The sequence below is a fragment of the Pungitius pungitius genome, chromosome 10 (assembly GCF_949316345.1).
Source record: "Pungitius pungitius chromosome 10, fPunPun2.1, whole genome shotgun sequence".
Taxonomy (NCBI): Eukaryota; Metazoa; Chordata; class Actinopteri; order Perciformes; family Gasterosteidae; genus Pungitius; species Pungitius pungitius.
Genome location: NC_084909.1, coordinates 5,435,688 through 5,459,674, shown reverse-complemented (window position 1 = coordinate 5,459,674; position 23,987 = coordinate 5,435,688). Strand labels below are relative to the sequence as shown.

The window sequence follows — 23,987 nt, the reverse complement described above, 5'->3', positions numbered from 1 at the left end:
ATTGTTGTCCTCTTGGTGATTGATAGGAAGCCTTTTATTCTTTTGGTTAATTCAACAGGAAACACAGAGATGAGATGGGATGCACGTTGGCCCCATGTTGTACATCTGACATCTATCTCCTTCACCTCTGTGCACCTGTGGCTTTTTGTCCTGCAGAGAACTATGCAGGTTTTGTCAAATGACATCAGTAAAACTCTGGGTCACAATGACAATTATACTTTGGCTAAATTTACCATTTAGATTGCCCTACAATTTTATAAATGACTGGTGCTGCAACTCATTTTTATTTGAAAGTTGAATAAAAAGTTGAGCATCAGTAAGTCACAAAGAAGCCCTTGATATTCATAGAAAATACAGTTATGCTATGAGGCAAAGCACAATATAAGACCCATACACCTGTGACTTGAAGAATAAAAAGACTAATCATACATAAAACGGATTAATTTGACTGCATTTAGAATAAAAAGGAAACAGGCAAACACTGCCTACTACTGATGTCAGTATACATGACTGCACATCATGTGTCACTGCAGAAACAGCTGTCTTCATGCAACAAGTAAACTTATCCTGGTAACTCAACTAATTGAAATAGAGGATTACATGCGTAATTATGTCAACATTATGACAATTTCACATCAAAAACAGGTGCAATCATGGAAAATGAAGAACAGGAATGATCTAATTTTATCTTTCAAAATAACAAAAATACCTAGAATCCTGACTTGTAACAAGTTAACTTTTTTCACACCTTAAGTTCTGTAGGAGTTTCAATAATATCAATGACATAGTTACACTTGCTTTATAAGTAAGTCAATGTGTATCATATAGTACAGTATATGGTGATATATTACAATAGATAATGAGCTAAAAAGCTGCCTTGGTTTTTTTTTTTTTTCATTTGCCTGAATGAACATATGTCAATCGCATTTCCTAATTAATCTGATTATTGTCTACAGTTACATTTAGCAAGGATAGCATTATTCGTAAGGGTTAGATGTAAGATACTGTGATGTTGAGGAGCTCCCGGTGTGTTTGATGTTAAAACCATAGTTTTAGGGGTGTTTGTTCCAGTTGAATTGTTCCATAAGCTCTAGTGAAAACCTGAGGTAGTGTTCATGGAGGCCATGAATAGTGTGAGTGACTTTGAATTAGCTACAGTGGAAATTAGAATGTGGAGCCAATAAATCAACACAAATATTACCACTAGGTTTAAGATTGAATTGAATGAGTGAATTAAAGCAAGTCTTTTGTCAGTACTTTTTTTTTTTTTTTTTTTTTACAATTTGACGGTTCTTTTACATAACACACCGACTCTGAATGTAAGGCCTTTCATGTTGTGTATGATTAAACTGCATTTTTTTTAAAGAGCAAAGAAAAAGGTTACATTCCCTTGTTGAAAACCACAGCTGAAAAAAAAGCCAAGCAAGAGGGGAAAACAACAATAAGAATAGTGCAATGTTTCAAGCTTTGATCGAAAAAAAAAGGGGGCAAGAGAAAAATCAAACACTACATGAATGTAAGAATTCAAGAGAAAACAAAAGCATGAACAAAAATGTAAGTAGTGGTTCGGAAAACACTTGTTGGTGAGTTAGTGCAGAAAGCAGCAGTGATGCGTTAGTTTGTTAGGAGCCTGGTTAGTACCACACAGGGCCAGGGCAGAGTATTTAAGCTGAGCGCTGTCTTGGTCCAAAGTGGTTGGTTGCAGTGTCAGTGTGTCTTTTAATGTGTGTGTGTGTGTGTTTGTATGGGAGTGTGTGTCCTTATGTGTAGGAATTGAGGCATTCCTTTGAGCGTGACGTGATGTCCTGCAGCTCCCGCTCTTCCTTCATTTTGATGTCTTGGTAGGCATGCATTTGACTGGCATCCTTAAGGTAGGCCCAGTTTGCTGAGAGAATCATGAGGAAGTGGATCTGGAAGAGAAGGGTGAGGTGGGTGGCCGGTGAGCATGTCAAAGATGCAAAGCAAGCTACAGTAGTCGGACCTACGGTGCGTACATCACCCGCGTACACAAACATAAAGTTAGGCCCTTTTATAAGACTTCACAAGAAAGGCCGACAAACGACTCGTTGTAACGTTGCTGTTACAGCCGTCACTATTACTGGAGTTACGTTACTGTCTCGCTATGCACAATACTACAGAAGGGACCCGCTTGAGGCATTAGGGTCAGTAAAGAGAAAGAGAGCCACAGGTCATGCGTGTGAGTTGCATGAAAGCAGCAAAAAGCTCGAGGTTAGTGCAAAGCGTGAGATTCAGTGAATCTGGCTCTGATGCAGCTGAATATGACTGCATCTCGCTGTAGGATTTATAAGAAATAGACCAAGTGGGAATGCTTTTGTAAACAAAGATTGTTTATTTTTTATAGAAAGTAAAAGCTACAGTCTTCCAAAAAACTGAGAAAATTAAATATATGAAATATGGAGTATAAGTCGCTAAAAACAGATCAAAGTATCTGAAAAACGTAAGCATGCAGGCTCAGTGTTAAGATAACGAACAGCTCTTAAATGGCACTTGGTGAAAGAATAAAAGGAAAATGTAGGAAACCAAACGACAACTTCATAGCTGAGGCTCTTCCAGCATCAGCCCTCAAGGAAAACATTTATTCATCTCTAAAATAGGATCATTTCTTATTTATTTATAAAATACATGAAATTAAAATGAGGCTTAGGGCCTCATGCAGAGGTTTACCCCTGGTACTGGCCTAACCCTCCATAGTGTGCTGTGCTAGGTGTGTGTTACTTTGAAATCTACAATAAACGCAACTGATCACCATCATATTCATCAGCAGAATTAAGTTGATGAGAGGGTTTTAGTTCAGTTTAAGACAAAAGAAATAATACTGAATATTGTTTCTGAGCAACACTTCGTGGTTTCATGAGTCAGTGCCATCATTTTAAGGCTAAGGATAGAAACCAAGGTAATGTAAGGACAGGACACGTTGCCTCGGTAACTGGTCCTTTTTCAGATGTCGCTAGAATTCATTCTGACCAAACCTGATAATCTGGAATTCAAAAACAGAGCATGAGAGCCCATTGGATGTTTGTCATCAGACTTGGGCCTGGTTTCTCGTGTTCATCATGGATCATATCTCAGGTTGTGTCTCACAGCCTGTTCAAAACCGCCACATAGAGTTCCAGAGGTGCCTCAACATTTTGTGACACTAGATACTGTAAGGTCAAAATCAGCTTCAAGCATAAGAAATAAGAAGAAAAAAGAACCGATCTGGATTTCTAGCCGTGCACATTTCTGTAAAATCTGATGGTAACAAAATCCTATACGTGAGTGCCAAAGAAAGCAGAACAAACCAGCCAACAACCCCCCCCCCCCCCCAAATCTGGAAAACAATGCCAGTCGTCCTCAGACAATCAAAATCCCTGGGCAGCAAATACTGAAGGAAGCCTACACTGAGCTATTTACACGTCATGTGATTACTAATGGAGACATGTTGGTTTTTCCTATTTCCAGGTTGTTGTTTTTTTTTTAGTTCAACTTTTGTCAGTGGTAACTGCCTCTATGGAGTACGGCCTCAAATGCTGTACTGCGCTCGTAAAAACAGTTTAAAACTTAGTGCAGCAGTCTTCTCGACTTTTAAACTTCAACACAGCAAAGTTATAAGTGGTAGCCATCATGTAGATCAGCTGGTGGAAGAGAACAGAAAAGGTTGTAAGAGAACATGCCGGTGACCATTTTGTTACTATTCCTTCAAGTCAGTGAAATTACCAATTATCCTCCAGTATAGGTTTACAAAAAACATATTTGAGTTTTAAACTGTTGTTTGTGATTTTTTTTTCTTCTTAAAAGAAGCCCAAACTGTGCTCTCTTCCATCCGTCTGGTTATAAACACCAAGGGCCACGTGCTTCTAAGCAGACGGGGGACCAGCCAATGGAAATCGGAGCTGAGGAAAAGTGTAATCCTCCTCGGCACGGGAATGAAGAAGAGGAACACTTCACCCTCGAGCTGCCGATACAAACCGTGCACAAAGATGGACTGAAAGGGGAGGACGAGGAGGCCGGGAAAGGGAAGCTTACCAGAGCGATCACGGTGGCTCCCGCCCCGGCGCACGCTACGATGTACAAGTGATAAGACAGGTAGAACTGCAAAAAGAAATGAAATAGCGATCATTCTCCCCAATCAAAAAGCACCCTTCTCCTCATATGTACTGCTGAGGTATCCGTGTCCATTTGTACGAATGTGTTGTTAAACAACCTCTTACCTCGTTGGTGTTACAGATGTCACCTAGCGTGGATCCACAGGCTTTGCCAGGCGTGGCGTTCCATGGGATGATTCCTGTAGCAGTGACATTTTTGATTCTCAATCAATTTGATACATCAGAACCCTTCTCTAATTCTAATGGAGATCCAGTCAGGGAGGATGTACTGAAAGATGAAGTCAAGATGCATCGCAGGAAGTGTAGGATCTAGTGTTTCAGAGGCGGACATGATGCGGACAGGTGTGATTTTACCTCTTTTCAGCTTGAGCAATTATTTAAATAAAAACAATGGGGGGCTGGGGAGGATACTCTTTGAATTAACCTGTCACACCTGGATGACATGCAACAGGGAGGGAGGGGGGGGGGGGCTCAGCTGTTTTTAGCGATCTACTAGTATTGGCTTTTCGTTCAAGCGACCTCACTGTTAAAAGGTAGTGCTCCCCCCCCCCACTTACCATACTGACGCACATCCACGCAGATGGAGTCGATGTTGGTGAGGTTGGCCGTGAGAGACCTCATGGTGGCACAGGAAGACCACATGTTGTAGAAGAGGAAGACCGGCACGGCGGAGAAGCCGAACACGCCGAGCCAGGCCACGCCCAGAATGTACGTGAGGAACACGAACTGAGGGCGTACACACACATGACACAATGTTATGCCCGGCTCTTTCCTTTCTGCTGAAAAATTGTTTAACTAAAACGAACACCGGCGTGAAACCTCGAGTGCACTTAAGTGTGTGTTTTTCGAGTGGGGCCGAAACCCGACATACCATTCCGCTGATGCAGCGTCCGCAGATGGTGGTCTTGAACTCGCTGTGCAGCTCTTTGACTGCACTGGTGGTGTAGAAGCCCTCTGCCAGCAGGATGATCCCGTACAGGAAGAAGAACGAAGCGATGCCATAGATGACGTACTGCATCAGCTGTATTCTGTTAAAGAGCAACGTCACACGTAAATGATGTCTGCGAAGCTGCAATAAGTCCAAAACAAAGGGAGTCAAAATAGACTCGCTACAAATGTCGCGCGCGGTTTCTGACGTCATGGAGAACCACGGAAATATCAGTTTAAAATCATTTTATAACAGGCATGCGGTCTTTAAAACACGAGTAACACGGGGCAGCTTACTAATCCTAAACAGAGGCTCATGATTAAGACGGGGATCCGGCGTCCCTCTGGGTCGAAGGGAGCGGCTGAAGCCCAAATGTGCCGTAAACAGCTGATACCTGTCTCTGCAAATGATCTGCCAGGAGATAGACTGCCCCCGGAGACATCTTAAATTAAACAGTGTACGCCAAATCTACGGCAAAGTAAAACACATGTGTAGTCCTCTACCCCGTAACTCCTTTTTTTTATTGTCCCGACTGATGGATCCACTTAAATATAAAAAAAGAGCCATATTAGGACTCTTCTCCTGGATGAGGTGACCGTGGGAGACGTGGTCTAAAGCTAAAAATAGCCTCCATAAAGTCAACCTCATCAAAAAAGAGAGCTCCATCTTGCTTTTGAACATCTCCTTGTTGTGGCTCTCTTGAGTGAATTGTATGAGGGGGGGCGAGGTCACTCACACGTCAGTCAGCAGGGCGTGATCACTGGTGACCGTGGAGAAGTGGGTCTCCAGGATGGCCATGGTGCCGCTGAGAGCCACGTGGCCGCAGCCACAGAACAGGGCGACGCCGGAGAAGCAGAGGATCGTCGCCACCAGCGACGCGTACGGCACGCCGCCCAAACATTTGATGCAGCACTCGAAGCAACCTGTGCAAAGGAGACGGACAAACTGGGTCAGTGACGGAGGACACCGGGTTGTTTTACTTTAAAAGGCGATAGAAAAACATCAGTCTCCAGTTTGTGATAAACAAAAGCAGGAAGGTATCTCAGGGGGGCTCGGGGGGGGGGACGAAGTAGGGGATGAATATTCGCACGAGTCGTTCCCGAGTAACACGGACCCCAAAGAACATTTCCTTCTCACGTGGGGACTCAATAAAAAACAGCAACGGAGGATTTAAACTCTCAGGAACAAAGGAAGTGAGGAATAAAGAGCAGGAAATATCAGAAAACCTCCTCGCTGTTTCCTTTCGGGACGACAGCTCCGTAAACGACCCGTCTGCATTGCCTGGGCCGTTTCATCACACAATTCATCGCCACACTCGCAGGGCACTAATGGCCATCCGGCAGGTCAGAGCGGTGGATGTCCGCCAAGCTGTAATGGAAATCAATGGCGACTCGCAACGAGGGAATGAGGTGACCCAGATGGATCCGCCTCATCCAGTGTGCATGCGGATGCATGCAAACAAACCGCAGTGTGCTTCCAATCAGGTCCACATGCGTCCGACAGGATGTTGTTGAGTCATGGGACGTTGTTTATGCTCCAACGTCACGCGAAAGTTTTAAAGCTGCTTTAATTTATATTTTGAATTAACGATGCATAATAAATATGCTGAAATAACTGTCTTTGTGACAGAGATGACTCAAAGTGAAGAAGAGCCAGACGGAGACTGAGCACGTGACAAAGTGCATGCGAACACATCTCCAAATGAATAATAATGTTACTCCGTATTTACTGGATATATAAACAGGCAATTGTTTAATGACAATTTTGACATTTCAGCAAACTGTTCTGCTGCCGTATCGCCTCAACTCTCAGGTTCACAATGACGATCTAGACAGAGTAGATGAATAATAATAAGATATCCCGTTTTGATTTGTTTCTCTATCTCTGCTAGGAAAACGCTGGGCTGGATTATTCCAACACTTTTCCTGAGGAAAAACAGACCAAGATCTTGACTCGCTTGCTTTATCCTTGAGACGAGGGGGTCCTGAAAGTTCATCTGTGTTTTGCGCCCTTAACAAAAGGAAATTAAACCAGATATACTGCTGCTGGGTCAACACTTGTGCAGTCAGACGCTTTGCCGGAACTGTTTGTGTAGCACAGGGAGATAAAACATTTTTGTCCCATGGTGGCTGAATAGGAGTTGCCATGGCAGCATGTTAACCATTGAGTGAGCCCACAGCGGAGTTGCTAACTTCTACCGCAGCCCACATTTCTCTGATGAACATGTGGAGGGACGGGAGGGAGGGAGGGGGGGGGGTTGGTGTCAGAGCGCAGAGCTCCACAGGATATTGAGCCCAGCTGCAAAGCAAATACACGGCCATTTAAAGGAAAGAATAGCGCTAGTAGTGGATCTCCCTGTCAGGTTGTCCTGGTCCAGGAGCTGACTGAATATTTGCATTAAGGTCTGTTCACCCTACGAAGGAATAGAAATGTCTGCACGTTTTTCAACGTTCAAATACCCTACTACTCAATCTCTTGTATTTATTGTGCAGAGAGCGACAGGGAGAGTCAAAGTCCCACCGGTTTAATGTCTTTGAATTTGATTGTAATCAATTGGGACACGTCATGGATGAAAATCTGACCAGCCAACTCATTATGTGTCAGTCCTTGATATGAGTCCCAGTTAATCCTTTGTGTATAAGTTGATGGTGCTGGACGCCATGATATCCGTCAGTCAGCAGCAGCGGGTGAAAAGGAGAAGAAAAGGAGAAGGACCAGGATGTCTGCAGCTGTAAGAAGCAAAGCGTATGTGAGGAGCTTTACGATGTCACGTTGACCGCTGCACCACCCTCCCCAAGGTCCTACCGACATGTTTGCATCTGTCATCCTCGTCTAACTTGGAGCTCTTAGGAAGAGAGGACATACTTTACGTCTGAAAGCCACCATGCCGATCTATAGGCCATCTGTTTGGTTAGCGTCCATCACTGCCGACAGAGATCATTGACACATTAGACCTCTCGGATAAACCACGTGTCACTTCCTGGTTGCTGACCTTAAAAAACACAATGCACCCGAGGTGGCATTTCGACTCACTGACGAGGTTCAAGTAGCAGCAGCGTCACACACTCTGTTCCCAAAGGGCCTCTGTGAAAGCTTTAGTCTTGTTGTTAGACATCAGCGGAGACAGAAGCTCCATCAAAGCCCAAATACACTTTTAAGCAGTACGTTGGGGACGGCGGTCTGAACCAGAGTGGAATCGTTTGCTCTCTAAGTGATGAATTCACAACGAGGTGAATATCGGTGGAAGATGTCGGGTCTGTGAGATATTACGCTTTCCTTCCCACTAAATCTGCCGTCTTTATAAAAGTCCTCGTGTTTCAGAATCCGCTCTTGACAGCAGCTTTGTGCACTTTCCTTCTTCTTTTGATGGAGGTGTAGCTGAGGTAAAAGAAATAAATCAGCATTTTGGGAAAATTTACAATGTTTGCTTAATTTTTATATGAGGAGCTTGATACTACCCTCATCCGAGATAAAGTATATTCAAATAAAAAATTATACATCTCAATTGAGATTTTTTAGATCATTTAGATAAATCCAGTTCAAAATTGACGATGGCTTATGCAATTATACTGATGGGTAGCACACAATTTCACAAGCAAAGTTGTGATGTCTATTTAGAGCAGAGCAGCATCAGTGAATCTACCACACGGAAAGGTACAGATCAGAGTGCGCTGCGTGGGATTTTATAGTGTGCAGGATATCAGGGGCAGACTTCAGCTCAAATCACCCTCCTCCACAGGGGACAATAACAGTAGGAGCTGGTGACTCTGAATGGACCCCGCTGGCACACACACACACACACACACACAAATGAAAATCACGTTGGGCCTTTTCCTTGTGATGACTTTCACGTGCCCTGACTAATGCTGCTGGTTAGACTTACCACATGAAGGATCTGCGTTCCCCATCTCATCTCTGCAGAACCCCAATGAGAGCAGCACAGTCAGCGACTGTTTGTAATGACAGTGCCAGGCCGTAAAAGCAGAGGCTACGTTTGCCACATCAGGGTCACGAGGAGGGAGAGAAAACATACGCTTATGTGTGTGTGTGTGTGTGTGTGTGTGTGTGTGCGCATTTATGACACTGAGACAGAGAAAATTAGAAAGAGTCCCAAGAAAGCCGGATACAAAGAGCTAGTGTGTGCAGCTCTGGAGTGTCCATCACACTGGACTCTCAGGGGGCCTTTCAGAATCCCAGTGAACCGCGGGGCCCCCGCTCTTCCGGGCCTGCGGGACGAGCCCACCGCTGAGCTCCATCCTGTGTGCCCCTCCAGCACTTCACACTGCCACTGCGGCCACTTCACACTCCAGGAGGATCCTGTTTGTCCGAGCGCCTCATATCGACCAATGAGTGTGTGTGTGTAAGGTGGCTTTGGTAAGGCTGACCCGCGGGCCCAAAAACACACGCACACACACACACACACACACACACACCGGCCAGGCAAACCCAGGAAAACGGGGACGGGTTGCAGGCAAAGAGGAGAGAACATTACATAAGGATAACACACATTATGACATAATACATATTTATCTTTTTAGTATATTGAGCTTAGTTGGTTCCTTTTTCCTTAATGATACTGTTTTTTAACTACCACATACTTATGTACAGGAAACCTGGGGCCCGGTACTACTGCGTTGATTAGTCAATTCTTTGGTTTTAATTGAATGGCCTTAATATGAAGACCAGGAATTGGAAGGAAGGGAGGAAGGAACAGGAGGAAAAGTTGTTATCTGGGTTTTTCCTGCAAATATGAAGAAGTGGCCATGTGTGCATGCGTGTGTGCGCTCTTGATGGGCACCGGGGGAACAGGGGCCCCAACGAGCTGCTCTCCCCGTGTTTCTCCAAACAGGTTAAGGCATCCATAACTTCTAATTACAGTCTGCTTGAGCCCAGACTCGTCACACTAACCCCCCCCCCCCCCCCCCCCCGCAGCTGGCTCCGCTTCTTCACCCTCATCACCTCCCTCCATCATCCCACGGACATCCTGTGAACCCAGCGCGTTGCATCACACAGCGGAAATCTTCCAACAGCTGGGAGCCTCAACGGAAAGTGGAAAACTGCCCTAGAAATACAGGCGGACATTTTGAAAAAACAAAAAGTCCATACCACAACATACCCACACAAGCAACCCGTCGCGCAGATTCACGTAGAAAGCATTTAATAAGAATATGTTTATCTTATGAGAGTAACTCCCACTCACACAAATGAGCAAACACAGACGCACAATCCGAGGTGATCCGTCTCATCCCTGAGCCCCGAAAACACCAACAACACGGAGCCAATACACTTTGAATCCTGCATCCAGCCTTTTGCTCGCAGATGTTTCTGTTTACAGCCGGTTCCTATGTATTGTTATTTGTTGCTTCGCCAGGGCGGGCTGCCAAAACACCATTTATGAGAAACTTTCTCATTTTCCGCACCCTCCACTTTGAGCAGAGACTTAGAAGTGCCATAACGGCTATAATGGCCATTCTCAAGGGGACGGGGCAAATCTGACCGTGCCAGTGCGTCTAAAAGTGTTATGACGAGGGAAACAAATAGCTGCTGACTGAGTGTGAAATGTGTGGATGTACCCGACAACAACACGAGGCAGGGACAGGGGTGATGGCTCATTAAGGAGTTCATTTGTGAACCTGAACCGTGTGAAATTCAAGCGAGTGACGGTGTCAGGTCAGGTCAACTCTTTTTTTTTAATAGGCCAATATCACATACAGTGTCTGGAAGGGCTTCACAGGCCCACAGCTTCAGCTTCAGGAACCTTCTTTGAACCTCTCCTTTGAGGAAGGACACAGTGATCACAATGTTTCATATCCATTGCTCACCCGCCATTTTTTGGGACTCGCTAGTGACATGTTGAGAAAATAGAAGAGATCGGGGGAAAACTGAATTTTTGACAGTGAACAATTGTTGATGAATTTAAAAAAATCAGTCAAACAATATAATTTGCTGCTTTTTTTCCCTTTCACTTGAGTACTAAGTAGTTTGGACAAAACTGACTTGGACTATGGGCAGCTGTTGTAGGACGTCGACTCTGTTATCTGACATATTGACAGATTAGATTTTCTTATCTTATCTAAAAATGTACAGAAATATATTAGTAAATATATAGGATAAAGGGCAATATACAAATCAATGATTCCAGAAAGAGGTGGAGCGATTTAATGACTTTCTCTCTTCTCGGTGCACACTCTCCTTATGGCTGTCCATTTGTGAGACTGGTAATGACTGGTCAATTTATATTTGTCCTTGCCAGCCTCTGATCCACCTCATTAATCATCCACCCCCCCCCCCCCCCCCCCGCCCCCCCCAACCCCAGAGAGAACAAGTCAAACAAACCCCGAGGTTTGATTGATCTGCTGTTGATTCTGCAACAGGCTCATTGTCCTTGTGACACCAGCATGATGGTGACCAGCGGCCATCAAAGAATACCTCCTGCTGCCGGAGGGAGGTCTGATTGAAAATATCCCACATACTTAAATTAACTAGATCGTAAACCAAGCACAAGTGAACTACTGCAACATAAGAGGTTACACATTTACAGGCGTGACAGAGGCGATGCACAATCAGAAACTGGAATGTCACTGATCATGTGCGATGATGATCAAGGAGGAGCAAAGTACTCTATAATCTATAATCTACTATTGTGTTGAGTGAATCAGAGCAGGCTGGAGGAGGTTAAAGCCCAAGTAAACGCATAGTGAAAAGAACTGAACGGTGTCTTTGTGAGCGTTCATTGGTGCCTCTTGTGTCCAGCCTCTGGTCTCGGTTTTCCTCTGATGGAGTTTCCATGGTTGTTTTTCTCCCATTCAACAAAAATGCTGCCTTTCAGCAATTTCTCTACTCATTACTCCCTCCTCGCTCGCTCGCTCACCGCTTGCTCTCCTTCCTGCACAATTCTGTTTTCTCTCTCTCTCTCTCTCTCTCTCTGCACCATGTTCGCTCTTTTCATCTCGCCCTGCCTCACAGTGGCACCGTTCAGCTCAGGACCCACAACTGTTATCATAAGAGATTTAGTAAATCCCATTTTTGTTCCGTTGTGTTCGTTACCAATGAATTTGTCCCCCGAATGACAAACGAATCCTTGTTGATGCCCTTTAGCACACTCCCTCCCCTCAAGTTTGCCCGTCTGAGAAGCTGGAGTACAACTCTGAATAGCAATGGGTGAGTACGCCCCCCCCCCCTCTTTGGAGTGGGTGAAACCACTACTGTGTTGCACAAGCTGGGACAGAGATGCACACCATCACCTCTCTCTATTTCACATCTGACCACAGTTCATGGAAGGAGGGAGGGGGGGGGGGGGTGTGCGTTGGTGCTGTGGTGTGGCGGCGGGGGGACGGGGGGGGGGTGTAGCCCTTCATCATTTGATTGGCACCACATGCCCTCTGTTCCTGCTGCATACATTAGCAACCTCTGACCGCTGTCTTCCCCTCCATCTGGTGGCTTCTAACTCGCACATAAAGGGGCACAGGAAAGAAAGGGCAGTCCTGGATGGAAACGGAGGGAAAAGGAAGAATGCCGATGAAAGGAGGGAGAAAATGCTCAGAGGATGATATAATGAGAAACAACTTGTTAAAAAAAAAAAAAAAAAAACGATTGAGAGATGACCGGCGAAAACAGACAGGAAAGGAGATCTTGGCTGTGTTTGTTTGGCAACAGCAGGCCAAGGAGGCCCAGAGGCATGCTAATGAGGGGAAGGCCTTTCAGCAGCGGGGGTGTGGGGGGGGGGGGGTTGGAGCCCCCGCTGGAGAGGGGTCTTCTCACGGATACTGGACCTCTGAGAGGAGGAGGAGGAGGGGGGGGGGGGGGGGGGGGGGGGGGGGGGGATCAGCGGGGTAGGGGAGCCTCAGGGGTCAGGGAAGTGAACTTAGCGGGGATCCCACAACAACAAATGGCGCACTAAGCTTTTTCACCGGCAGCCTTGTAAAACTCCAGGAGGACTGACATCCCTGTGATGTGGGGAAGGGAGCCTTCGGCCCATTGATGTCGATGGGGCTTTGAATTCTACAGCTGATTGTAATTGTGTTACACACTTAACAACAGATCCATGTTACTGAGTAAAACAAGCCTTTTCCAAATATGAATGGACAAAAAAAGCACACACATGCAAAATTAAATTCAAAACATGCCTGGTCAAATAGCCTCTCAGACTGCAATGTATTAAATAGACATATGCTTTTTATTAGAAATAAAGGCCAATGTACCCTGCAATTTAAAATGTGCTTACGCTAGAAACGAGTTAGTTAACAAAGAGTTCTTTGACAGAAGAAAAGTCAAAAACCAACAGGTGAAACACCGTCGTGAAACACGCATTATCCGAAATTCAGCATGAGTACCATATTTGTTCTCTCGCTCTAAAAAAACAAAGTAATACATCAACAAAACATTCATTTCACCCCTGTTTCAATCTGAGATACTTGTGTCAAGAGAGGCTAATCGTAGCAAATAGTTAACCTACTTCCTGGAATCAAATGGACAATATGACGTCTACTTTGTGTTCAATAAAACTCATTTAGAGTTCTGGCTCATACAGCATTCACTCTGCTCTGAACTCCATCTACTCTCGAGACAAAGTTCAGATGCGTATTTTGTTTTTTGATCCGAGAAACTGAATAACACAGTACATGTACTGCCCTCAAGTCAAAACAATGAGCTAAAAAAAACAAGCTTAAACGTCACAAATGAATGAAGCCAGAAAGGTATTGTCAAGACACCAAAAGGGCAGCGGACTGATTGGAGCTTTACCAAAAACACTGTGACAGACTGTGCGCCTGTGGGAATCATCATGTGAACATAAAGAGGGCTGCGTGCTCCGCTCCGGTGTCGGGACAGCGCCACTCCCCTGCTCGAGGACACAATCCGAATGACGGTGAAGCTCATAGAAAGGGAGCAGGCTTCATTGTGGGGTTCGACCATTCACGCTGCGAGACCGGGGGCCCCGAAGGCTCCTCAGTGTTCAGTCACCCGTGAGGACCTGCGCCCTGCGTAGCTCACAGCGAGGGCCGAGTTCTCAGGGATGCAGGCAAGTGCCCAGGCCCCCCCCTGCCACCCCCCCCCCCCCCCACCCCCGAGACTGGCAAAACGGCCCTGAGAAAGCGGGTCTCTTCCCACCAGGCCAGAGCCGAGGAGCCCAAATCAAACCATGTGAGTGCATGGCTGATTGTGAAGGCCAAAGCCTTAATGAAAGTCAGAAAGAAAACAAAAACAAGAGAGAAAACTGGCAAAAAATACCTCCCATGGAAAAAGCTGTAACATTTATTGTAGCGATTGTTGGTACGTTACCGCATTGGAAAAAGAGATTCTTGTAAACCCTGTTTTGGCAAATTGTTACAGTTAGTGAAATCCATTCCAATGTACTGTGGTGGTGTTACTGTCCTAGATTTTAATGCAGGCCATTTTCAGAGGTCAATCTGCCTTTGTTTGTCTGCCTTCGTTCATGCTGAATCTATTGATTGGTTTACAAAAGCGGCCCGCTGCCAGACCATTAAACACATACATGCACTTGGTTGGTGACCCATTTTCCCCTGGGAAAATAAAAATAAAAAGGGCCCTAGAAATTCTGTTTCGGATTTTGCAACTCAGGTATGAAATGTGATTATTTGTAACAGTCAATACATCAAAAATGCATCCCTCAAAATGACCCTTTAAGACATAAAGGTTATAAGTTGTCTTTAACCTTTCTAATGGAAAGGAATGAATGCAAACTGTCCTCCTCCATTATAGCAGAAATAAAAATGTGGGATTGTGAGACGGCAAACCACAGGGTCTGACTTATAATAGTCCTTTCGGTTCCCTTTGGCCCGGGCAACTAAGGACTATTATGTGTATAGCAAGAACAAAAACTCTCCACATTTATGGTGGAGAAGTGAAGGTTAGAGGGTGTTTGAATCGTTATGAGATCTCTACTTAAATAAAGGCTTGTAAAAAGTACAAAGGTTTATGCAATTTGTTTAATGCAGAGGTGAGGAGTAAGTTACACGGTAAGGGCCAGGTGCGTAACACCCCATGATTTGTTTTGCATTTCAAATAATTGTCTTCAGCACCAACTAATGCTGACACTTGAAACTTGAGGCAACGTTCCCCCGAAAAAGACTTCAGGTTAAAAAGTTGTGGAGTTCTACATCGGAAAGGCAGCAATCCAGCTGTGCTATTCAATTTCAGCCTCTTGTCATTCATACATTTGATTTTCTTCCCTTGTAAAATGTCCAGTTAGAATTTACCTCCCCTGTGTAATTCATATTATTCGACCAAACAATACCCACACCACAGTGTCGGACTCATGACTCCTCTAATTGCATGTTTGTGACACTATATCGTGTACGGCTTGGAAATGGACCAAAATACTCATTTAAGGTTGCCGGGCAGCCATTTTTTCCTTCTAAAAATGACTTCACAACTCAGAGTCTGGCACCTCTACAGCCAATGTGGTTTAGGCCTAAGTGTGTTGCATGGAAATTGAGAGACACAGATGCTTCCTATTACCCGGCCCACGTAGCTTGCAGTAGTTTGGAAACTGCCGGTGAGGCTTGGACGGAAAGAGAGCCGATGCGATGTCAGAACCTTCAGACTAAGAATTTTATAATTTCATCTGGCCTTAAAATCAATGCCAGGAAACAAAAACCTGGAAGGGAGCGAAAGAGAGAGTGAGAGAGAGAGAGAGAGAGATATGTCATTTATAGGGGTTGCACCCTGGCACCTCCCGTAGGGGCCCGTGAACGTCTGCCATTTTGGAGACACGTAAAAGGTCTTCGCATATGTGTATTTTTTCTTTCAGCGTGCAGTAAATATTTCAATGATGCATCCGGTCTTTTTTTTTTTGCCATCTTACATTTTGAAGCCACTGAATTTAGCCAAAAGATACTGCAAGCAAACAGCTCTCCATTACCCAGCTCTTGTCTTTTCAATCTATATTGTAATAATACTTTGTCGGTGGTGGAGGGTAGTACCCAGAAAAATATAGAGTTTAAAGAACTCTTTTGTTTCCCTTCAACAGCCTCTGCAGAGTAAAAAACCGAAAGAGACTATTCAAAGATTCACTGAAAACACCTGCAGATCCCCAAAACAAAAGCAATGAGCTGAGAGATGTTTTATCAAAGCACAACTGCAAAGTCAGGTGTTAATGTCCCGTACCGATCCACACCTTCCACAACAGTTATTTGCATGTGGAATACCTTCAATCTCTTCTCCACACACATAACCTGCAAACTGCAACCCTCCAAAGCCTTTTTAAATGTTAAACTGTAAAAGACCACTAAACTGAACACTTATAATACATGATTTAGAGCAGCGACTTTGACTCTTGAGTTTTAGTCAAATGTATTTGTACATATGACTTACAAAAAAAATCCAGAATGTGTTGCCATGAGATGTAGAAATTGTGTGAAAGCCAAATATTCCTACTGGTGTCATTCCTCCTCTGATGAGAATCTCCACACCTCAAATATTCTCACACTACAGAGACTGAGATGGCAAATAACGGGCTGGATTCTTTCATTTTCCCACGTGTTGCAAAGAGCAAAAGCATGTGAACGCACACACACACACACACACACACAATAGACACGTAGTGAAAACACAGAGACATGGAGGACATTAGACGAGGCCGTCGAGCTAATCTCGTCTACCCCAGCTGCTGGGATCTCTTTCTCTGCGTGTCTCCCGCCAATCTCATTGTCCTCTGGCCTCACGCTGCCAACCTCTCACCCTTGACCCGAGACTTTACCCTTTTCAATCCCTCCTCTTCTCTCCCCCCGCAGCCCACATTAGAAGGAGTAGAAACCCCCTCCTTTTATCTCTAGCCACTTGGACTCCACCGGGTCAGGATTCATCGCCAGCGCTATGACAACAGAGCAGATGACACGGAGATCGCTTTAATGACATTGTTCCACGAGGCTCTCCCCTCTCGTCTCTGGATCCTGGAAGGACGGGGGGGGTGGGGGGGGGGGGGGAGTCGGGCCGTAACCTGAACCTGACACTTCCACCCCCGCGGGGATGTGTCTGTCTCCAGTTTTCATGATGGAAACGGTTTAGACGCGGACTAAGTGCATAACAATAAGTGGCCGGTGCGGCTTTTCAAAAGAAAAAAAGATGGGAGTTAATCTGCCTCGTGGTTGGTACACTCTCCCTTGGCTGAACTCTACAAGACTGGCTCAATCTGTGACTTTATTGCTTTAAGTGCTGATAGGCACTTATCCAACAGAGCAGCTTTTGAACCCCTTGGTCCATCATTCTGGACACTTTAAACTATCTAATGTGCAATGTAAAACCGATCCATGGCACCATCAGATGTGATACAGCCGGCACATCGTTATCAGTGTCAAAACATCACGTTCACGAACTAAACACTGTTTACTTGGGTTTGGTTTTAATTGCAGAAGGAAACTGGATGAGTCGCTACCTCAAATGCAAATTACTTTAGATCTCAATAAATACAGAGAATTATGTTCATATATTGTCTTGGAAAATGTAGAAATCTAAATCTGCCTAGCAACAACAAACTTAACAACTCTGCACCCAGAAGGTTCTGTCCAAAACAAAGGAACCCATACACATAGAAGCTTTAATATGCCATTCTCCCCCCTCTCTCTCTCTCTCTCTCTCTCTCTCTCACTCTCTCTCTCTCTCTCACTCTCTCTCTCTCTCACACACACATACAACCACACGTAAACACACACACTCACAAACTATGTGCTCCGTTGCAAAAAGCTTTCTCTGTACATTCCAGATGCTCGGTTCCTTCACAACAATATTTTCCCATTTTCCTCCGTGGACACTGTTATTGCAGTGCTTTTTTTTTCTCCATCGAGTGGAGGTCAAAAGCTAAGATGACTTATGAGACTTCCTGGTGGTGTAAATGTAACGTTCGAACTGCTAACTGATCTATCCGCTGGTCTTGGTGTGGTTCACAGGTCAAGCTGTTTTTCAGACAGAAACATCTGGGATTTCCTCTCCCCCGAAGCGGCTGTTAGCTACGTTTCTCATTTCCTTTGAAGTGAACCTACAGGCTGCACAATTAATTGAAGGAGTCACAATATGGCGAGGTGCAATATTGAAAGCAAAAGGTATGTGTAGCTACCATAAAAAATCAAATATTGTCGTGCTTCAGAGATTTGCGAGTCTAAAAATCATGTTTTATGGAAAACACATTTGACCCCCACGAAATCACAATCTAAATATAATTCCAAAAACACTGTCATTATCAACGCCTTAAATGTTGTATCAGTATGTGATGAAAAGCCTGTGCGTGTGAAGGGTAGAAGCAAGGTACTAAATTAGACGGTTGATTACAATATACTTTGTTCTACAAAACGGGGTTTTTTTGGTAAAAATCTAAAACTCATCATCTTAAATCCCAAAATAGTCTGCCAGGGAAAAAACGCTCCCCAAACATTATCCCCGAGCTATAGGGTTTCCCTGCAGCTGCTGCTTTCTGAAAGCTCAGCGACTGCACATTTTCTCTTTGGCAGAAGTGCCTCCTGCTGCATATCACGACATTCTACGAAGGATCGTGAGCAGATAGTGAAGACTCTGACTTGGTAACCTTTTCCCTGGAAAATTGAGCGTGTGCGTCAAGTGGCCTCAAACTTTGGATTCATTGTGTCACAAGCAACACCACATCACGACAACATGAGCGTGGAGGAGACATGTGTATTTCCTTCCACGAGTTTGATCAGCAACAACCTCTGAACGAAAAAAAAAAAAGTCTTCAAAAAAGGTTCATTTTGATGACGGTATCCTCAAAAAGGACATCTTTGGATGTCTTGATTTCACAAATAATAGCAATATAGGAGCAAAGGAAGACTACGTGGGGGGGCTACACAGGTATTCATTTAAACTCACTCGTTCATTAATTCACCACCAGCATAGCATTTGGTTGCATCTGAAGGGCTCTTCACACGGTGAAAAACTCTCACTGGTGCACTGGGGTACCCCCAGATGCTTTTGTCTTACGGTTGTTTAGCAGCTGCGAAAAAGAAGAAAAAAAAAGCGGCGAGGACAAAGACCTTTCTGTGGAGGGTTGAATACACTCGGCGGGGCACACATCCAACGGCTCGACCCTACAGGCTGCAACGGTTGAAAAGCAGACCAATGCAGTCCGCTCTCACTCCTCACAGATGATCTTGTAGGGGAATTAACCGGAGGCCCGACTACTTCTTCTCGTTTTCCCCTAACTGCTCTCACATCTGCACTGTAGTCACGTCTAAGTGCCAAATGGGCATGTAGCGAAGAAGCTTTAGTACCATTGAAATAATACCAACGTAATAATACCAACATTGATGAACATTAGCGTAAAAAATAGGAAGAATGAATACATGATAAACACACACATAGACACACCTCTTCAACATGATTGACTGACGAGTGTGGATCAATGTTCAAATTACGTATTTGACAAAACAGAGATTCTGAGAGATTCAGAAGCCTGGATTTGGGTTCATTACTTGGAACTAAGGTTTTTAACTTGGAACAAGAGGAAAGCCGTGATTAAATTGGGTCGAGCACCGCTTCCATCTGAAGGAAGTTGAGAGGAGATATTTTATTGGCCCTTTAAAGCCCTCCGCATACCAAGGACTGACAACACAGTGACTACATTAGATCCTATTTGCGGATAGGTCCAACAAACAAAGACTGGAAGAGGAAAATAGGCCATTCTGTCAATACATTATTGATTATTAATCAATGTCCCCTGCTGATGGAATGTGGAGAGAGTGAATACCGGCGTTCCTTTTTGCTGCTGTAGCACAGTTTAACTATTATTTCACCTTAGACCTTCTGGAACAATTATCTGACTCAACAAAAAACGGAAACATTGCAGCTCTACCATCAAATATCTCCTCTGCACTATATGTACATGCACTGATACCTCTGCCGTCTTGGAGATGCAATAAAGGCCAGATTGTATCTTTGTCATATTATAGTACACCACACCAAAGCATGTGGCGTTTTGCATACATGGACTATTTTCAGAGATGTAAATGCCATCCTGTTTTTACCATGTGGCAATTTGACTGCGACATCCGTCTAACAAGGACAAACATGCGCGCGCACACACACACACACACACACACACAGAGTCACCCACGCAACCACTTTCATCTCTTCTGTTCGACCGTGAATAGGCTTTCAGTAGAAGTGACAGCCAAGGCCCATGCTTCAACAAGCTTCATTCACACTCAGGATCTTCTATTCCTATCATTTCATGTCACAATACTCAATGGCCCTCTTTGTAGTCGGAGGAGTTATCACGCTCAACAAGTGATCAGGACTCCTCTGGCAGACCTGCCGGCCTGGAGAGAAACAAACAGATGATAAAAGCAGAGGAAAGCAGTGATAAGAGAGAGAAGGAGACCCGGACAGAGAGGAGGAAATAAAGTGTAGCACTGGATGAATGAGGTCTTGATTGAACTGACTGGTTCTCTATTTCTTTCTTTTTTTTGAGCTGCTCATTTGCAAAAAGTTTTGTAGGGGCCTCATCTGCTGTATAATTACCAAATAGACTCGGTATGGTGTCTTATGCCAAATGGAAAGAAGCCCAGAAATCACGTAACTCTGACAGAGACTACCTCATTATGGAGGGTATTCACTGTCATGAATGATTTTAAACCCATGACTAAATGCAATTTAGGAATTATTGACGGTGACATAAAAATAAGGGGGGGGGGGGGATCGGACGTTTTAAAAAGAAAATGTTTAGCGCCTCCTTTAATTGGACTGAAATCAGATAAATCCATGACGGGCATATCTTTGGAGTTAGGAACAGAGCGCTTTGAATGAAACAAACAAAAACAGGAATGTTCCATTTCGCCCTCGGGAGCCTTCGACCGTCTCCGCAGTGACTCATCCTCACAGCCCCTGTAGCCCCCCCCCCCACCCCCCCCCCCATGGATGTATCTCTTGCAAACAGAAGCATGTGGCCTGCGACATGCCTCCCAGGAGCATTTCGCCACGATTCAATTAAAAGCAGGGGGAATATATATATATGTGTGTGACTCTCTGTTATCGCTCCGCCGTCAGGTGACTGGTTGTTGATCCCGCGATCAAAAAAAAAAAAAAAAAGCCCGCCTCCGCCGGCTCAGCGTTAGCAGTCATGTGTCTTTCCTCGGCTGGGCCTCGGGATGCAGGGTCGCAGCACGTGGGACAAAGATCACTGGTGGTGATGAGCGAGCTAAATAATCGGACACTTTCCAGACATCCCAGCTCGGATGGAGGAGGGAGACACATGTGAAAAGCATTACGAGGGAAACCGTTCGACCCACAAAGGGTGTAGATCATCGAAAGGACAGAATCAATCCAAAACAAGTGTTCACCGTGAAAGGAGTCTAACATTAGACATCGGGTACAGTTAGCAGAGGGATGTTTCATTTAGGACACAAAACTCTCTTTTTCTGGGAAATACGGAAAACACTTGGATCTGGTTTGCATCCAACCCCCACGACCTTTTCCACAAGGCCACCCCCCCTGAATTCAAAACACTAGATGGGGTTTGTGAGTTTCCACAAGTAAAAGACAACTTTCCATCTTCTGCTCCTTTGGTTTTGTTTTTTGTTTTTTTGCAATCACAATCTGGCTCAAGGAAGAACAGACATACTTTTCGTAGCCGTGTCCATCATTTGCTGTATTTGATTAGTTGAGTCTTCTGTTGTAAGACAGCTTTAAATGTCAAGCGTGCGATCAACTTATAATTCTAAAGGACGATGATTAAAAAGATGCCAAGTACTCCACACTGATTTCCATTGTGAAAAAAAATAAAATACATAGACTTTGCTTGTGTTTGAAAGATGTCTTCTTTAGTTCAGAGACGACAACCTTTAGAAAACTGTTAGGCTTTCTGTGTGGTGCCGTGTCATGCTTTACTTGGTCAAATGAGTATGACTATCACATCCATTTTCGTTCCTCAGGCTTTCTCCGCAGACGTTTGGTTCAACAACAAAACCGAAGCCACGACTCTTTCCAGCGTGTTTTGGTTATCGAGTATCTCCTGGTAACCACCAAACACTCACTCTTCGGTGAGTCATTGTCACAGGGCAAAAACGCCGAGAACTTAAATAAAGATATTTGTGGAAAATGACTTGCCGTCTCCCTCTTAGTCGAGCACAGTGGAGTGAGGCCAAGTCCTCCTCCCACGTGCCTCACACAGAGGACAGAGGAGAACTTCTCTTGCAAACATGTGGCCGATTCCGCGAGGTGAAGGTTACTGTCAAATTCAAATCAGACACAGGGTCCGTAACTTCTGAAGGACATCTTCACCGCTGCTTGTTTGGGGCTGAACGGATCTCACGGACACGGCCGATCCATTTTCTCATCTTCAACGCTATTTCACCCGAAACGGGTTCAAATCACAGCGCAGCAGAATGGTCTCACTTGCTCTTGACTCAACAAAAGGGAAACACTACGGCAAAAAGCAATTTTCACAGCCTTTTCCTGAAAGGGTCACTTGAAAATGTTTGGGTTCAAATATGGGAGTTTTAACAAGTGGACACGCAGGGTTTACATCCTGCGGCGGACAGGGGAAGAGGGTCTCCGGGGATGAAGTCGTTCACACGGCATCTGCTCTGGAACTCGCAAACGCCGTGAACTCCTCTCTCTGCATCAAGAGCCACTGAAGTCGCACAAAGGAGCAGAATCCAAATTAGAGGCACAAAGGCGCCTCTGTGAGAGCTTCAGAGCGAATTAATGAGCATCGATACGCGTTGGAACGCGGCGTTCTTCGCTGGCCTCAGGAACGACACAGGCCAATAAATGCTTCCCAAAATCCCCCCCCCACCCAAAAAAAAAAAAAATCTCAAATGGTCAAATTAAAATGATTGTATCCTTTCTGTTGTTTTTACTGTGAACCATGATGGGTGTTTTTCATGTCAACCATCCCATCTGCTCCATAGTTTATCACTCTTTCACAGTTAAAGTTAGAAGAGTCAGAAGAGAAGTTAAACATCCACAGCGTGAGCGCCTGAGTCCTTCCATGTAACCCCCCCACATGTAGCCCCCCCCAAGCCCACAGATGGTTAACACTGTTTTTAAAGATGAGACGGTCTCAGCCATGGAGCATCTGACTAATACAATGTGTTGCCAGTTAGTGTCCCCCCCCCACCCCCCTTTAACGTTTAGTCATTCGTCACTGTGCAGTTGAATTTTGGTTTTAGATACCTACATTTAATGAATGCATTAAATCACAGTCCTCATCAGACGGAGCGACTGCTTGGCCAATAACGAGCACAGAGCCGTTTGCATCCGTGGCTCAGCACACGGGGCCCAGGTGAAAGCAACAGTAAGAGAGACAGCAGAAGGAGGCACGTTGATCTGGATTTAATCTCCCTAATCGCTTTCCTCGGGTTGCTTGGGCAGCCTGTTCTAACGTGAACAGAAAGAAGCCTTAAAACCTTAAAACCCAAACGATCGGCGTGCGCGACATTAAACAAAGTGTGAAACAATGCTGCTGTTGTGTTGGGAAGAAGAAGAAAAAAAAGGAGAAAAAAAAGAAAACCAGCGAGAGTCATATCCGTCTATGAGCTACTGGAAGCATTGTTAGGTTGAAATAAAAAAAAAAAACAATACAAAAACGTACCCATGGTTGTTTAAGTTTCCCAAAGTGTCCGAAGTGAAGCGATCCGATGGAAGATGAGCGCCGGCTCCACTGGTGTCGCGTCCTGGGATGCACACTGGCCGAGCGCACCACGCCGCGCGACGCTTTGGAGACAGCCAGGGTGACGTCACTCCGGACGGGGATTAATGATGGGAGGACGCCCCCCCCCCCTCCCCCCTCCCCTCCTTCGACCACCAAGCCCCCTCATCCTTTTTTTTTTTCTCTCCCACCGACTCGTCACCAGCCTCTTGTATTCCCCGATCGGATAAAGATGATTGCTCCCTACTATGAACGCCGTTGTTCTTTAGGAATAGCAAGACAATGTGGAGGGGTTATACACGTCATTTGTGTCAAAGTGACGACAGTCCGACCAGGG

General features: G+C 44.9%; 1 protein-coding gene across 2 annotated transcripts; it reads right to left on the bottom strand.

The window, feature by feature from the left end:
* Positions 1 to 798: 798 nt before the first annotated feature.
* Positions 799 to 23,750, bottom strand: gpm6bb (glycoprotein M6Bb). Of its 2 annotated transcripts, none has more exons than XM_037489071.2 (7): positions 23,594 to 23,750; positions 5,771 to 5,957; positions 4,978 to 5,134; positions 4,664 to 4,832; positions 4,212 to 4,285; positions 4,027 to 4,092; positions 799 to 1,910 (listed from the first exon to the last, which is right to left on the bottom strand). In XM_037489071.2, exons 1-7 carry the CDS (start codon positions 23,595 to 23,597, stop codon positions 1,761 to 1,763), a joined length of 807 nt encoding a protein of 268 aa, XP_037344968.1. In that variant the 5' UTR covers positions 23,598 to 23,750; the 3' UTR covers positions 799 to 1,760. The 2 variants fall into 2 exon arrangements, with proteins under 2 accessions (XP_037344968.1, XP_037344969.1); XM_037489072.2 differs by lacking the exon at positions 799 to 1,910 and adding an exon at positions 2,328 to 3,635.
* Between the last annotated feature and the right edge of the window lie 237 nt (positions 23,751 to 23,987).

Excerpts from the sequence above, each read along its gene's own strand:
- gpm6bb (XM_037489071.2), bottom strand. Across the intron at positions 4,833-4,977 it reads GACGCTGCATCAGCGGAATG|TTCGTGTTCCTCACGTACAT; the intron begins GTATGTCGGGTT and ends GTACGCCCTCAG. Across the intron at positions 4,093-4,211 it reads ACATCTGTAACACCAACGAG|TTCTACCTGTCTTATCACTT; the intron begins GTAAGAGGTTGT and ends TTCTTTTTGCAG.